Genomic DNA, 16,456 nt, shown 5'->3' on the forward strand with positions numbered 1-16,456 from the left:
GATTTTGTTCTTTCATGTATTATGAATGCTACTATGAATTAAAGTCTGAAGATTGTATTGAGTCTGAAGATTCGAATTGCTTTGTGGATTGCAAAGTATGGATGCTACTTTGTACGCACAAGTTTTTATGTACTGTTGTATGATAATTTGGAGGGTCTGAAGATTCGTGGCTCAACTTTCTATTATGAATGCTACCCTGCATTAGTTTGCTTTAATATTTGACACTATGTGAACAACACATACGTTACAAAATAATAAGTGAACTATAACATAGTCCCATATAAAATGTGGTGATGGGAGTGGCCAAGTCCCATGACGTCTACGGAGCTGTCCATTTACATCCTGAGGGCTGACTGTTGTTTTTCTTCCGGTTAAAGAGTTGTGTGAGCCGAGTCTTAGTCAATTCTAGTTTAAATTCAGTTTTTTTAGGAAAATTTCAAATTCAGTTTAACTGAACCGTGGGTTTTGTTTTTAATACAGATCACACATGGATTTTCTTCTCCACGAAACTTCGAGAACTATTTGTATTTCTGAATTGCACATATATAGAATAAATAAAAAGAAGAATTCAAATATACGCAACAATATATACAAGACAATCCGCAACTCTAAATAAAAACAACTAGACATTGCTACGAAATTTACCCGCAAAAAACAACAGCAACAAAAAACTGAGACTTTGCGCAAAAAAAAAAAAAAAAAAAAAACTGAGACATTGCTACGAAATTAAGCTAAACTAGTTCTTAAGGACGATGTTGCCCATCTCGACGTCCGCACGTCGGGGGGCATCGCCGTCGTCGGTGACGAAACGCTTCCAGTACCAGTGCGCCTTCCACACGTTGGCCATGTCCTCGATGGGCACCCCCTTTGTCTCCGGCACGAAGAGCGCGACGAAGAGCGTCATGGCGGCGACCCAGGCAGCGAAGAAGAAGAAGAGGACGAACTTGAGGCGGCAGAGCATGGGGAGGAAGGCCTGCGCGACGACGAAGGTCATGAGCATGTTGACTGCCACGGTGATGCTCTGCCCCGCCGGCCGCACCTCCAGCGGCATCACCTCGCTCGGCACCAGCCACCCCAGCGGGCCCCACGACCACGCGAACCCCGCCACGTAGACGCACATCACCACCACCACCGCCGCCGCGTACCCCGCCGGGATCTCCGCCACCCCGCTCCACCCGAGCTTGGCGCCGATGAGCGCCCCCACTGCCACCTGGCTCACGAACATCTGCGCCCCTCCCTGCAGGAGCAGCGCACGCCTGCCCACCCTATCGACGGTGAAGATTGACACCAGCGTCGCCGCCAGGTTGACCCCGCCGGTGATGACCGCCGACATGAGCGACGCGCTGCCGCCGAAGCCGAGCGTCTTGAACAGCACCGGCGCGTAGAACATGATCACGTTGATGCCCGTGAGCTGCTGCAGCAGCGGGATCGCCACCGCCATCACGAGCTGCGGCCTGTACCTCCGCCGCAGGATGTCCCGCCACGGGCGCTTGATGGCGCTGGACGCCTCGCTCGCCGCCGCCAGGTCGTGGTACTCTTCGTCGACGTATTGGATGCCGCGCACGCGCTGGAGCATCCGCCTGGCGTCGTCGGCCTTGCCGCGTTCCAGGAGGGAGTTGGGCGTGTCCGGGAGGAACAGCGACCCGATGGTGATGATGGCCGCAGGGACGGCCGCGAGCGCGAGGCTGAGCCTCCAGCCCCACCCGGCGGCGATCTTGGCTGTGCCGTAGTTGATGAGGTTGGCGGCGAGGATGCCGAGCGTGATCATGAGCTGGAAGCCGTTGTTGAGCATGCCGCGCATCTTCGCGGGCGCCATCTCGGACAGGTACACCGGCACGCTCTGGTTGGCGAAGCCGACGCCGACACCCAAGAAGACGCGGCCGAGGATGAGCATGGCCATGTTCTCGGCGGCGCCGTTGAGCGCGCAGCCGACGAGGAAGGTGATCCCGCCGACGAACATGGACCACTTGCGCCCGGCGACGCGGGTGACGGAGGCGGCGAAGAGGGAGGCGACGAGCGCGGCGAGGTAGAGCGAGGAGGTGAACATGGTGAGGATCTGGCTGTCGAACTTGCAGTACTGGTTGTCGTCGGCGGCCTCGGCCTGCTTGCGGTAGACCGACGGGAAGAACTTGCTGAGGAAGGGGTCCATGGACGTCACCCCGCCGGAGATGCCGATGTCGTAGCCGAAGATCAGCCCGCCCGTCGCTGCAACCAGGCACGCCATGAACACGAACAGGGTCAGCCGGCCGGGATAATCCTGCCTCGCCGCGGCGGCCCCGGCCGCCGCGCCGCCGGCCATCGCGGCTCCCAAGTCCTAGCTAGTCGACGTGATCGAGTCGCAAGTTGCTGTGGGTCGTTGTTGCGCGTTGCGTTGAGGAGGCAGGGCGTTGTGGGGAGTCGATCTATATATATGTAGCGATCGACGTCACACATATATACACGGACCTATCGTAGTCCTTCTCGGATTCGTATTTGCAAATTTGCACTGCGTGCAGGCGAGACGTGTCCCGTTCGGCAAACCAATCCTTTTGTAGTTTTGTATGCCAACAGCACCGGCGCGCGAGAGACAGTCAACTTGAAAACATCAATGATGATGTTGTATTTTCTCACGCAAAAATGTACAATATATGATGACGTTGTACTTCCTCCGTCCTAAAATTGTACGTACAACATATGATGTTGTACTTCTAATATGAGGAGTATATATATGAGGAGTATATATACTCCCTCCGTCCTAAAATTGTATATATATGAGGAGTATTTACTAACGTATAACTGGAGTATAACTTATACGAAAACAAAGACTCAAGTGGAATTCTTGAGAAATCGGACATGTCCAAAATATCATCTGGGAGCACAAAATTATCAAAAAAGATTTAAATATTTTTAACAAAAGAATTTAAAAGTTTCAATGCATTTATTGAAGGGAAAGGATTACATCCCACCGGCTGATCCGGTTGATCCATCCACCGCCCGCTCGTCCGTTGGATCTCGCCTCCATCATGAACCATTTCACGAAACTGGCTCGTTGTTTCAGAAACTGGAGCATTGTTTCAGGAACGGGGGCTGAAGCTGGAGCACTCCAGGTTCCTCGTCGTGGCTCCTCTGCTACCGGGGACGAGCCTGCCGGAGTCCGCCGAACCGCCGCCGCCGTCGGTCCTCGCCAGCTCGCCGGATCCCCACCTCGCCGACGAGATCCAGCCCCTCGCCGGATCCCCGCCTCGCCGGATCGCCGGATCCCCACCTCGCGCGGCGAACGGGGAGGTGTGCGGCGCGGACGCCGGCGAGCTTCTGCCGACAGGGAGCTTCTCTGCCTCGCTGGAGATGCGTCCCTGCTCGCGCGCCCGACTCTCCGTTGAGTGTGGATCCCGGCTGCAATGTGACTTTCGTTGCAAAAATTCCTGAAACTCGACCGTTGTTGCAAAAAATTCTTTGAAAAATACCTATGTTACAGAAAGACGAAGAAAAAAAATCTACAACAAGCAAATTGTTTCTGAAACTCGACCGTTGTTTCAGGAATTAACGGATCCGAAGTTTATTTCTTGCAACAAAACGAAAGTTTCCGCAACTCGAGCGTCATTTCAGGAAATACCTACTGACCATGCGGCGGGGATGCGAGGCGTTAGATCGGCATCCGACGGTTAGCTAGGTGACGGATAATTTTTAAAATCATCCGGCGGACGCGTAGCGTTCCCTTTATTGAATGCCATAAATGTTGCCATGCATTTAATTAGGGGAAATGATTGTTGTCATCCCGCTGATATTTTTTAACGCTTCCGCTACCTCCCATGAACTACGCTTGTCTGAGTGGGATGACCACCTCTTCTTGCTCTGTTGCATTATCTTCTTTCCGACTCCTATCCACACCGCTTCTTCTTTCATTCCTTAACTCTCCAACCGGGGAGGACCAGCAGTAGCTGCTAGGGAGCCCGCTCCTGCGCGGCCGCCGCGTCTCAGTTTTCCTCTCTAGCAGATCCAGAACTAAGTTTCAGCAACAACGACATTGTTGCGATTGACGACGGTGAAGCTAGTGCAAGTAGACGCAATGACAAGTTTCCGCAACATGGGCTCTATTCCAAACAATTGGAACAAATATCTTATTGTAAAAAAATTCTGCAACCTGATCTATGTTGTAATTTTTTTCTATAACATGACCTTTGTTGCAAAAATTTCTTCCGCAAGAGTACTATGTTGCAGAAAGACGGAGAAAAAAAAATCTGCAACCTGACCTATGTTGCAAAAGTTTTTTGCAACATTAACTTTTGTTGCAAAAGCTTCTTCCGCAAGAGGACCTCTCATGCAAATATTTCCGCAACATTACCTCTCTTGCAAAAGTGAAGAATGTCGTTCAGCCACTCGATCACACAATATCGGACGGCTCACGAGCCGACTAATCTTTTAAAAAGATCAGCCGATGGACGCATAGGAGCCCCCTTTAATTAGATACTATTAATACAAAAAAATAAAATTATTTTTTTGATACAAGAAAAACAAAAAAGATTATATACAAGGAAAAATAAGTTGTCATGCTAAACTTTAAAAACTACCACGCTCTTTTCTTTTACCTGAATAATCCCTAATTAGATTACATCTTTTTTTTTGCAAATGAACTTTGTATTACACAGATGGTACGACCACTATCTGCATTACAAAGATCAATAATCTTTGACAAGCCGGAGTTAAGCCAAACAACAGTTCTATTTTGAGTTCTAGGAAACTTAGTCAAATAATCACTAACAATATTTTGGTAACGAAGAACATGAGTAAATTTAGTTTTACACTGTTTACTAAGAAGCTTGATTTCCTCCACCAGCAATGAATAGACCGAACGATCGGTGACACCATCATTTATCATTCTCACATCTTGCAATGAATTCAACTCCATGTGTATATTGTATTGCAATAGATAATCCCTCCATGCATGCACATAATTCAGCTTCTAAGGCACTTGTGCACGAAAATAACATCCGAGAGGACGAGAAGATGAACTTACCCTCATAATCTCGAAGGACCATACCATCGCCCACACCACCATCAGATGATCAGGCACCATCTGTATTAAGTTTTGTCCAACCCTCCACCGACATCGACCAAGGAACATTATCAGTTAAGTTCATCTTCACAACACACGAGGCAACATGGTCATAAGTTATCGATTGCTTCCCTTTAGTACGTTCCTTTTTCGAGAGCTTGAGATTTAAGAGAGAGTCTAAGTAGCCACCAAGAATCTTTTAGACACTTCAATTGGCGGTAGATCCTTGGTATGAGTCACCTCATTTCTGTTATGCCATATCCTCCAATGCGTCATCATTAGCATAGCTCGCTCAACGGCGGTGAGTGGCTGCACGGAATCAAGCAACCATTCGGTACCGGTGTTTGTCACATCCTCCACCTTCTGCAAACGCAATACACTAGATATACATCTCCACATTTGCACTGCCAGAGGGCATCTACACAAAGCATGGAAGGAATCGTCCTCCTCGCGACCACAAATCGGACAATACCCTGAGAGCTCAAGTGTTCGCTTATGTTTATTTTTTCAGGTAGGGAGAGAGTTAATCGCGACATCCTAACAAAAGTTTTTAACCGTAGGTGGAACTAAACTCTGCCAAATAAGTTTCCAGCAGGTACGATGGCCGTGCGGAGCGGTACTGGAAGATTCTTCAAACAACCTACACGATCCCTCAAAGGCCATAGTGTATGCTGATTTGACATTAAAATCATCATTTGATGTTGGACCCCAAGCAAGCACATCATCGCCTTAGCTTGGTGAAGCTCTTATTTTCAGAATTTCATTAACATCACACGGAAGAAAAGCTTCTTGAAGCAGGTTCACGTTCCATGAACCGTTTCCTCTAAGGAGTTGGGGGACCCACCGGTATCTACATGATCCTTGCATAGAATTTGGCCTATATGAGAAGGGCCTACGAATCCATGCATCACGCCATATACGAATATTTTTTTCCATTGCCCACTCTCCATATGAAGCCCTTTTTAAGCATATCAAGGCCATGACTCATGGCAGTCCAAGTTGAAGAAGCATTACCCGAGAAGACCGTATCCTCTAATCTGTCATTAGGGTAATATTTACTCTTCGACAACCTAGCACACAGACTCTCAGGTCTTGTTAAGAGTCGCCAGGCTTGACGAGCAAGAAGGGATTGGTTGAATACGCGAAAATCATGGAATCCTGCACCACCCTTACTCTTTGGTTGTTGTAGATTTGCCAAGATTTCTAATGAACCTTCCTTTTCCCTTTTGTAGCTCCCCAAATCCCGACCATCTCCGTAAGATCATCACAAACAGAGAAGGGTAATTTAAAGACTCCCATAATAAACACCAGAAGTGACTCAACCACAGATTTAATCAAAACTTCTCTACCTAGTTGAACAAGATGCCCATCTCCCCACTGAACCAGTCTTTTCATGAGCTTTGCCTGCAGATTTTGAAATTTACCTTTCGACATTCTACCATTGGGTGTTGGCAGTCCTAAATACTTCTCTTCAAATCCTAGGCTTGTGACATTTCAAGCCTCTCGCACCTCATCTTGGGCATCCGCCGAGCAATTTGCTCCAAACATAATGGAGCATTTGTTATAGTTCACGTGTTGGCGTGTAGCACTTGCATAAAGGCAAGACAATATTTGATTTGTTCAGCTTGAGCACGCGAAGCCTCAAAGAATAACAGTGTATCATCTGCAAATGAAAGGTGTGATATGCCAGGAGCACGCCTGCAAATCTTTACTGGAGTAATCAATCCCTCTTGCACATTGTGTCTTAATATAGAAGAAAGCCCATCAGCCACAAATAAAAACAAGAACAGGGAGAGCCGATCACCTTGCCGAAGTCCACATGTTAGCGCAAAATAATAAAAGAGGGTTCCACTGAATTTTACAGAATACCTCACTGATGTGACACAAGACATAATCCAGTCAATCCATCAGTGAGCAAACCCCAACTTTTGCATCACTTGCCTATAGAAGTTCCAGTCCACCCGATCATAAGCTTTAGACAAATCAAGTTTATACGCACAAAAGATTTTTGTGGGATCCTTCTCTTGCTTTATGTGGTGGATACACTCAAAGGCGATTAACGCATTATCACTGATCATCCTACCAGATATGAGGCACTCTGCTCAGGGGAGATAATGTCATCTAGAAGAGGCCGCAATATGTTTACAAGACATTTAGAAACCACCTTATAAATTATATTAAAAAGGCTGATGGGTCGGAATTTATATACCTTCACATGGTTAGCAACTTTCGAAATTAGCACAATAGATGTATCATTAACTTCTGCTGGTATAACTCCTGTTCTAAAGAATTCCTTTACCACTCTGATAATATTTTCCTTCACAACCTCCCAGTTGCGCTGAAAAAATCTAGTCGGGAAGCCATCAGGGCCAGGTGCCTTCAATGGCCCAATCTGGAAGAGAGCATCAGAAATCTCTTGTTCAATGAAATCAACACATAGCTTCACATTATCATCATCAGATATCACCATATTGATCTACTCCATAACTTCCGACGCATCGAGCAAAGAGTCCGCCGTGAAGATGCTCTGGAAATATGAAGTCACCATGTTGCACATAGTGCTAGTCTCCGTGAACACATTTACATCATTATCATGCAGCTCTCTTATTATATTTTTCCTTGCCCTCCAGACTCCTTGCTATGAATTTTTTTGTATTTGTATCTCCCTCTTTCAGCCACATGATGCGGGACCTTTGCAACCAAAGCATCTCTTACTTATACAGTAATTCATTAAGCTTGTCCGAGGCTTCCCTTATTTCTTGTATATCAGCATTCATTCTCATCAACTCTTTCAAACGGTTGCACGATTTATTAACCTCCTTCGTTATGTTTCCAAACCTCTTGTTGCTCCCTGAACGTTGGGCTGTCATGGTGGAATTCAATGACTCACCGACCTGACCCAAATTCTCCATTGCACCGAAGGCCGACCACGCCTTCTGTACAGGATCCAGTAAGTATGCGTCTCTTTCCGAGAAAACATCATATCGCCGAGCCTCATTCCTGGATTTCTCCCGTTCTGTCGTAAATCTCAACAGCAGTGGGATATGATCTGAACTAGAGGATGCAAGGTGTTGCACCGTCGAGAATGCAAACATGTTCCTCCAATCATTTGAAGCAACTGCATGATCCAGGCGAACTCGTACATTAGCATCTCCTGAGTGCATATTATCATATGTGTAGGGGATGCCTGAGAACCCTAGATCAACCAACTCGCAATCCATCAATACATCTCAAAATGCAGTCATTTGGGATTCAGGTCACTACAAGAAATAAGGTCAATTATGACTCCCTATATTGGTCATTGATTCGTCATTGTTATCGTTTATTGACCTTTTTTTGCCCAAATTTACAACGTCAACAGTTGGTCGTCAAGAATGAAGAAACATGACCTTTTGTATAATTTTGGTCAAGGTTGTCCTTGACCAAAATTTTGGTCATAACATCTATGACCAAAATTATGGTCAATACTAATGAGTCTAAAACACATAGGATCTGATGTGGCCAAGCCAACGTGGCAATATCCACGTGGCATGTGTGATGACGTGGTAAAATCAATGATGTGGACGCCATGTAGGATCGGTCAATATCTGTTTTTTAATGGACCAAGCCTAATAATTTAGCCCATTTTCTTTTGGGCCAGAACCATGGGTCAGCCCAATAATTCAGCCCATTATTTGTGTTAACAAAAGCTAAATGGGCCTCAAAAGGGTCCAGTCCACCATTATTCGTTATCAGCCAAAAGCACATGAGAATATAATGATAACAGTAATATAATTCTAAAATAACACATCATTTTCATTACACCATATGATCTCAAAATAACACAAACAACACAGGATTTCATCAACTTTGTCCCAATAGTACCAACCAGTGCAACATCATCAAACCACACATCCAACCCCATGCCAATATCAAAGTTACCAGGTCCAACCCCAGGCCATCAAAATTACCAGGTCCAACCTAGGCCAACATCATCAAACCACACATCCAACCCGAGGCCAACATAAAGAAATACCAGGTCCAAACAGCGAAGCATCAAAATTACCTAGCATCACTTGCCTCAGGCCAACATCAAACATACCATTCTAAGCTATTTTACCTTCGAACAGATCTATGAGGCGAGCAAATTTAGCATCACTTGTGGCGAGCGAGACATCAAGATGAGGTGGAGCCTCGTCCAGGCACGGCTTGTGGTGGAGGTAGAAGGGATGGCGCACTAGACAGCGCCGGGTCGAGCAACGAACGTCACGAGTCCCAGGATGATGGTGTTGCCGAAGGACTCGACAGTGGAGGGTGCGTCGGGTATCACGCCCAGAGTGGGTGTCACTCGACATGAGCGAATCCCGACACCGAAGTTACGATGAGTCGTCATGACTCGTCGAGCGCCACGCCTCGTCTACGCGTCGAGCGGACCGTGTCGCCGAGTCCCGGCGAGCCCATGGCGTCTCAACGGGCCGACGAGATGACGGCGAGCGAGACATCACGATGAGGTGGAGCCTCGTCCAGGCACCGCTTGTGGTGGACGTAGAAGGGATGGCGCACTAGATAGCGCCGGGTCGAGCAATGCATGTCCAACTGGTAGGTGGCTGTTGAACAGAGCATGTGGTCTTTGGTTTGAATCCCATTGGAACATATTTTTATCAGTTTTACTTTTTAATGGTTATTTCTGAAAATTATCAGCTAGGAACGCCATATATACAAAATTGTGAATCACTTTTATTTTTTAGTGGTTATTTCTAAAAATTATCAGCTAGAAACGCCATATATACAAAATTGTTGAATCACTTTTAGTTTTTAGTGGTTATTACTTAAAATTACTAGCTAGAAATGCCATGTATTTTTACTTTTTAATGGTTATTTCTGAAAATTATCAGCTAGAAACGCCATATATATATAATTGTTGAATCACTTTTATTTTTTAGTGGTTATTTCTAAAAATTATCAGCTAGAAACGCCATATATACAAAATTGTTGTATCACTTTTAGTTTTTAGTGGTTATTACTTAAAATTACTAGCTAGAAACGCCATGTATATAAAATTGCCGAGTTGTCATCGGGTCACCCTCATCTAGTTCTTTGATGATTGACAACTAGGCACGCCACGTAGACAAAATTGATGAGTTGTCATCCAGTCACCCTCATCTAGTTTCTATGATGATATATTTTGGTCAAGATGAAACTAAAATAAGCTAGCATGCACCATTCACATCTTTATGACCATTCTATGCGTTCAGGTAACGACCTTTTGGCCATTAATGGTCAAAAGATTATAGGGTTTGGACCCTTCCACACCCTCCATGACTAATTTGCGAATTTTGGTCATTGATCTATGACCAATTAAACCGCTGTCACAATTTTTTCTCGTTAACGAGTGTATTTCTTGTAGTGTCTAGGTGATAAGGACATGTTCTCAAAACTCCAAAGTGCCTCATTAAAGTCATCGATAACTACCCATGGCAGATCAGACGCTTGCTTCAAAGCTTGTAACTTAGACCACATCTGGTGTCTATTCTCGACCCTGGGTTCCCCATAGACCATAGTTAGTCTCCAATGTTCTCTCCCATGGGAAGAGACATACACATCAATGAACCGCTCGTCTATTCCCAGAACCGTGACTTGGAATGACTCATGCCAGAATAGAGCAACCCACCACTTAATCCATTACTATCAACTTCAAACCCTTGAAGACCAAGACAACCTCTTATTCTCCTCATCTTACTTGCTTTTTGCCTAGTCTCACACAAGAACACGAACATGGGGGAATGTGATTGCACTAGCGTCGCAACATCACGAACTGTCCGGGTATTCCCCCATCCTGACAGTTCCAACTGAGTAGATTCATTGGGGCAGGAGGTCCTCCACCATGGAGACCACCACTGAATTAGTTGTGTTGCTATGAATGGCCACACCATCATCAACCTTCAGCTTTTTTCAGTTAGCATTTTTCTTAGGAGTACCACCACCATTGATGGGGGGGGGAGCTGGGTATATGAGTACCTTCAAACTGACTCACTCGGTCCGCTGTGTTCCCTAGCGGCACAATAGTGCCCACGCTAACGTCCATGCCCCTTTGATCAGCATCGTTGAGTGGTGTGCACGAGTCGTCTACCACCCTTTTTCCCGGGGTGAGAGCATCTTCCTTCTGCCGAGGCTGTATCTCATCAGCGCCGGTATCCATCTCTGCACCAGGGACATATAATGCGTTTGTCACATTGAAGTGCCCGCTTTTTTTGCATGAACTACTTGTGTTCAGCGGAATCAACAAAGCCTAGGTCGTGAGCCTGCAACACTGCAGACTGCACAACACTTGGATCAAAGTTTCGATGATCATAGCCACGACCACGACCGTTTCTTCTACCTGCATCACTACCCCTGCCATAGGCATTCCCAGCATCCTCATCACCAAACACCCCCGCATGCCACTCTGAACCACAACCAAAGTCTCGTCCAACACTGCGGTTAGCGTTAGCTGTCCTTCTAGCAGCAAGGATAAAGGGTCCCCACTCCATTTCTTTTAAATCATGTTCACCTCACCCACACTCTTCATGCCAATAGCCCAGCAAACCGCACATGTAGCAGAAGATAGTAAGCTTATCAAATTTAACTTGGAAATATTCAGTTTCCCCAGCCTTCGTGAAGCCAACAAACCTCGTCAACTTTTTGGTAATGTGAAGCTTAATTCTAACCCGTATGAACTCACCAATGAAGCCATTAGGAAGAACAGTTAATATGTAACTCCACCACCTCCCCTATGCGTCGTGCCATGTTCCTCACGAATTCTTGCCTCTTGAGTACCATATCTGGGAGATCATGGATCTGACAACATGTCTTGATTTTGTCCAGCTCGGCAGATTCTGGATTCTTAAACCCATCATATTCAGCAATGACGCGGTCCATGCCCTTGAAATCCCAAGGCCCTTGATGTAGAGCCTTGTTCCAGTCTCCTAGGCAGTTGGATTAAACGGAGAACAAGTTGGGGTTAATTCTTCTCCACACCACTTCTTTCGCAGGGTTCCAAGCCGCTTTCATGTTGGCAATCAGCGCCCCTTGACCAAAGGACTTGGTTGTCAAAACACTAGCTAGAGCTAGCCACTGTGGCTTCTCATCTGGTTCATCCGTTTCATCGTCCCAGAATATGTTATCCAATTCATCTTCCACCAGATGCAAATGTTCCAACAAGGTGCTAGGATCTTCTGTAGGTTTTGGTCGCGACCCACTAGCCTCCGGAGGCGCGACCATCTCGCACAATGGTGAAACCCTAACCTCCCGCACCCGAAGAATGCACAGACCGGGTAGCAAGGCGGAAGACGGAAGGTGTGATCGATGCTAGGGCCAATCGATGACAGAGGAACTCAAGGTGGCGAGCATCGGAGGACAGGGGAACCCTAGCTTTTCGCCGCTAGGGGAAAGAGAACACACCGGAGTTAATTAGATTACATATATTTGTTTACAAAAACATAAAAAAATCACACACATGAATTGCCATGGTAAAAGAAAAGAAAAAATGCCATGTGATTATGAAAATGCCATGCCCTTAATTAAAAAACTGTCATGTCGTTGATAATAAAATGACATGCTCTTAAATAAAAAACGCCATGCTCTTACAAAAAATGTCATGCTCTGTAAAATAAAAAAGAAATGCTCTTGCAAATAAAAAACTGATATTGTTCTCTAAAAAATAAAAAATTAATCATGCTCTTTGTAATAAAAATGCCGGCATTTTTAAAATAAAAAATGTCATGCTCTTTGCAATAAAAATTCCATCATTTTTAAAATAAAAATGTCAGGCTCTTAGAAAATGCCACATTCATTATAATAATACTCCAAGCTCGTTAAAATTAAAATTCCATGCTCTTAAAAATACAATGGTTTCTTTAAAAAAAGTGACACGGTTTTGAAAAAATTGTGAACTACCCAGAATAAAATTACCATGTTCTCAATAGTAGAAAAAACATGGTATGATTACTAAAAGTGTTGTGGCGCCTATGATGAAAATATCAAGTTTACATGAATTGAAATGCCATGTTCTAATTTTAAAAAGCTACCCCCCTAACTAATAAAAATGCCATGGTTCCAAAATTAAACTATTGCTGACAATATTAAAAATACCATGGTATGATTAATAAAAATTGACATGTTGCTTAATATAAAACTACCAAGGTTACAAGAATTGAAAATGTCAAGTTCTAATTTGAAAAAAGGCCATCCACTAACTAATGAAAATGCCATGGTACCCCCAAAAGCTACGAGGTTCTAAATAATAAGAATACTATGCTTCATCATTGATAGGAGTCCTGCTTGGATTCGTATTTGCCAAAAAATTGTGGAGGAAATATGGGGAGCTTTATTCAAGAAAGGCCCAGGCAGAGTCTGCCATAAGGAAGTTACAAGGAAACTGGGCTTCGAAACAAGCTAGCATTCTATCACATCTAGAGTGCTAGCTTGCTTCGCACAAAGATGGACAGGAGTATTTGCCGCTCCATTACAATGTTGAATATAAAAGGAAGAGAAAACCGCTATGTGCTCCCCTATCTATTCTAAGATAGGCGCCACCACTGATCTTGAGTTGTGACGCAAGTTCCAGAGATAAACCAAGTCCAGGCAATCTATCTCCATAACAATCTTCGAGTAGCCTCTCAGTCTCTCAAATAAGACACCTTCTCGAAGAGCCAGAGCCTCAACTGTAAGAGGGTCAGTAACCCTGCTGAAAGGCTTGCACCAGGCTGCTAGGAAACCATTGTGGGATCGGGCAACCCCACCACCACTGCCCCGGCCAGCTCCCAAGGCAACACTGCCGTCAGTGTTGTTCTTGACCACCTCCTGATCCGGAGGCCGCCAGCCATGTCGAGGGAGGACATGAGCAAGTTCACGCGGAATGTCTAGCAGGGCTAGGGCATCACGCGTCATGATCACTGACTGCACTTGGCTTGTAGGACCCCTATCATGAGTAAGATTGTTGTGCGAGGTCCAGATAGACCACATGACCGAGACCAACTTCGCCCTATCGGGCTCACTGAACTGAGGGTCACATAGAATGTCCTGCTTCCACGTTAGGGGATGCAGGTCTGACCGCCTAATGTCCAGCCAGTCCGGCACCACATTCCAGAACTTCTTCACATGAACACAATCCAAGAGTGCATGCAGTAGAGTCTCATCCAGATCCAAACACAGTTTACATGTGCTTTCCATAGAGATATGACGATACTTAAGGAGAGACTCGGCAGGGATAATACCTCGCATCACCCTCCACCAAAATACACGTACATTTGGGATCACCTTGAGCTTAAATAACCGAGACCACATGTGTCTTTCTGACACTGAAGTTTCTGTAGCCGTCCCTTCTTCTAGAGCCTCTCGCTCGTTTTGAATCATTAGAGAACGATACATCGATTTCACATTGTAGATCCTCGATTTCTCAGGAGCCCAGGCCAAAACATCTTCCCCTCCACCCGCTCTTAAAGGGATATTAAAAATCGCATCAGCTTCAGGCGGAGAAAAACTCTGGCGAACAACATCCGCCTTCCACACGCCCGCATCAGGGTCAATCAATTCCGACACCCAATTTAGATGAGCAGTACCAGACCGAGTAGGAGTCATAGAGGTAATACTAGGAACCCACCTGTCCTGCCAAATAGATATTGAGGAGTCACTCCCCACCCGTTTGATCAGTACGATCCGCACGACTTTCCTCCCCGTGATAATAGCCCGCCAGGTCGCGGAGGATCTCTTCGGCAAGGTGGCTTGCATGAAGTGGCCCTCCGGGAAGTATCTTCCCTTAAGCACACGAGCACAGAGTGAAATGGGATTAGTCATCAGCCGCCATCCATGTTTGTCGAGCAGCGCAAGGTTAAACATCTTCAGGTCCCTAAAGCCCATCCCACCTCGTTGCTTTGGTTTAGAAACCGTTTCCCAAGATAGCCAGTGCATCGACCGACGATCGTGAGACAAACTCCACCAATACTTCGCCACAAGAAAAACCAAACTTTTGCAGACCTTCTTTGTCAATTTGAAGCTGGACATGTTGAAAGTTGGGATTGCCTGCGCCACTGTTTTCAGCCGTACTTCTCTTCCCGCACAAGAAATCATCCGATCGACACCTCCCTGCAGTTTTGCATGAATTCTTTCACGAATGTGGTCGAAAGTACCACTCGTGATTCGGCCCACAATAGTTGGAAGTCCGAGATAGAGCTCACTGAAAGCTTCATCCGCAATATTTAGAGATTGCTTCACCATGTGACGAACTGACTCTCGCGTGTTCGGGCTGAAATAGATAGAGCTCTTCACCTTGTTAACAGCCTGTCCCGAGCACTCGTCGTAAATTCGCAAGATGTCCTTCTGGCGGTGGCCACTCGAAGCCTTCGCCTGCAGAAATATAAGACTATCGTCCGCAAACAATAGATGATTAATCCAAGGCGACCGATAGCTAACGCGGATGCTGCGATCCACCTGAGCACCGCCGTTGTTATTCAGCAGAGAGGTGAACCCTTCCGCACAGGGGAGGAAGAGGTAGGGCGAGAGTGATCGCCCTGCCGCAAACCATAAGACGGGTTGAAAAAAGGCAAAAGCTCCCCATTTACCCTCATTGAGGACCGGACAACGGATACACACTTGAGAATAAGCCGAACAAAATATGAACTGAACCCCAGCCGTAGCATGATGGCCTCAAGATAATGCTACTCCACTCGATCATACGCCTTCATCATATCAAGTTTGACAACGCACACCACATTCTTACCTCGCTTGCATCGTCTCATAGAATGCACACTTCCATATGCAATCAGAACATTGTCAGTGATTACATGACCCACGACGAACGCACTTTGCTCTTCTCCAATAATATCACCCAAACACACTCGAAGCTGGTTAGAGATGGCCTTAGACGCAACTTTATATAGCATCGGGCACAGAGAAATGGGACGAAATTGAGAAATCTTCTGAGGGAAAGGTACCTTGGGAATCAGAGTAATAGATGTATCATTCATACCTTCGGCTAGATCCCCCATTCAAAAAATCCAGCAACTCCGACACAATACCATGTTTCAGAAACTGCCAATGATGATGGAAAAAAACTCTCGGTGAAGCCATCCATGCCCGGAGCTTTAGAAGGAGCCATCTGAAAGAGGGCATGCTTTACCTCCTCCTCCATGTATGGCTTTAGAAGAGCAAAATTCATATCCTCAGACACACGTTGAGGAACAACTTGCAGCAAGTCGTCCATGGGATGAAAGCCGCATGACGTATACAACTCTTGGTAAAAGGAAATGATCTCTGCCTGGACTTCATCAAGCTTTGAACATCTTGAACCATCAGCTCGCACCAAAATTCCAATTTTATTAGTCCTTTTGCGCTCGGAGGCTTGAGCTTGGAAGTAGCCGGTATTTCTATCACCTTCTCACACCCATTTGACTCGAGACCGCTGTCGCA

At 45.8% G+C, this 16,456-nt stretch overlaps 1 protein-coding gene and 1 pseudogene across 1 annotated transcript; both read right to left on the bottom strand.

The window, feature by feature from the left end:
- Nucleotides 1-568: 568 nt before the first annotated feature.
- LOC123398404 (sugar transport protein MST6-like) lies at nt 569-2,299 on the bottom strand. The gene has a single exon (XM_045092877.1). It carries the CDS (start codon nt 2,297-2,299, stop codon nt 737-739), a length of 1,563 nt encoding a protein of 520 aa, XP_044948812.1. The 3' UTR covers nt 569-736.
- Nucleotides 2,300-3,053: 754 nt separating this feature from the next.
- LOC123396739 lies at nt 3,054-16,250 on the bottom strand (annotated as a pseudogene).
- Nucleotides 16,251-16,456: the final 206 nt, after the last annotated feature.

The sequence above is a fragment of the Hordeum vulgare genome, chromosome 5H (genome assembly GCF_904849725.1).
Source record: "Hordeum vulgare subsp. vulgare chromosome 5H, MorexV3_pseudomolecules_assembly, whole genome shotgun sequence".
Lineage (NCBI taxonomy): Eukaryota > Viridiplantae > Streptophyta > Magnoliopsida > Poales > Poaceae > Hordeum > Hordeum vulgare.

Excerpts from the sequence above, each read along its gene's own strand:
- LOC123398404 (XM_045092877.1), bottom strand. The coding sequence starts at position 2,299 with ATGGCCGGCGGCGCGGCGGCCGGGGCCGCCGCGGCGAGGCAGGATTAT.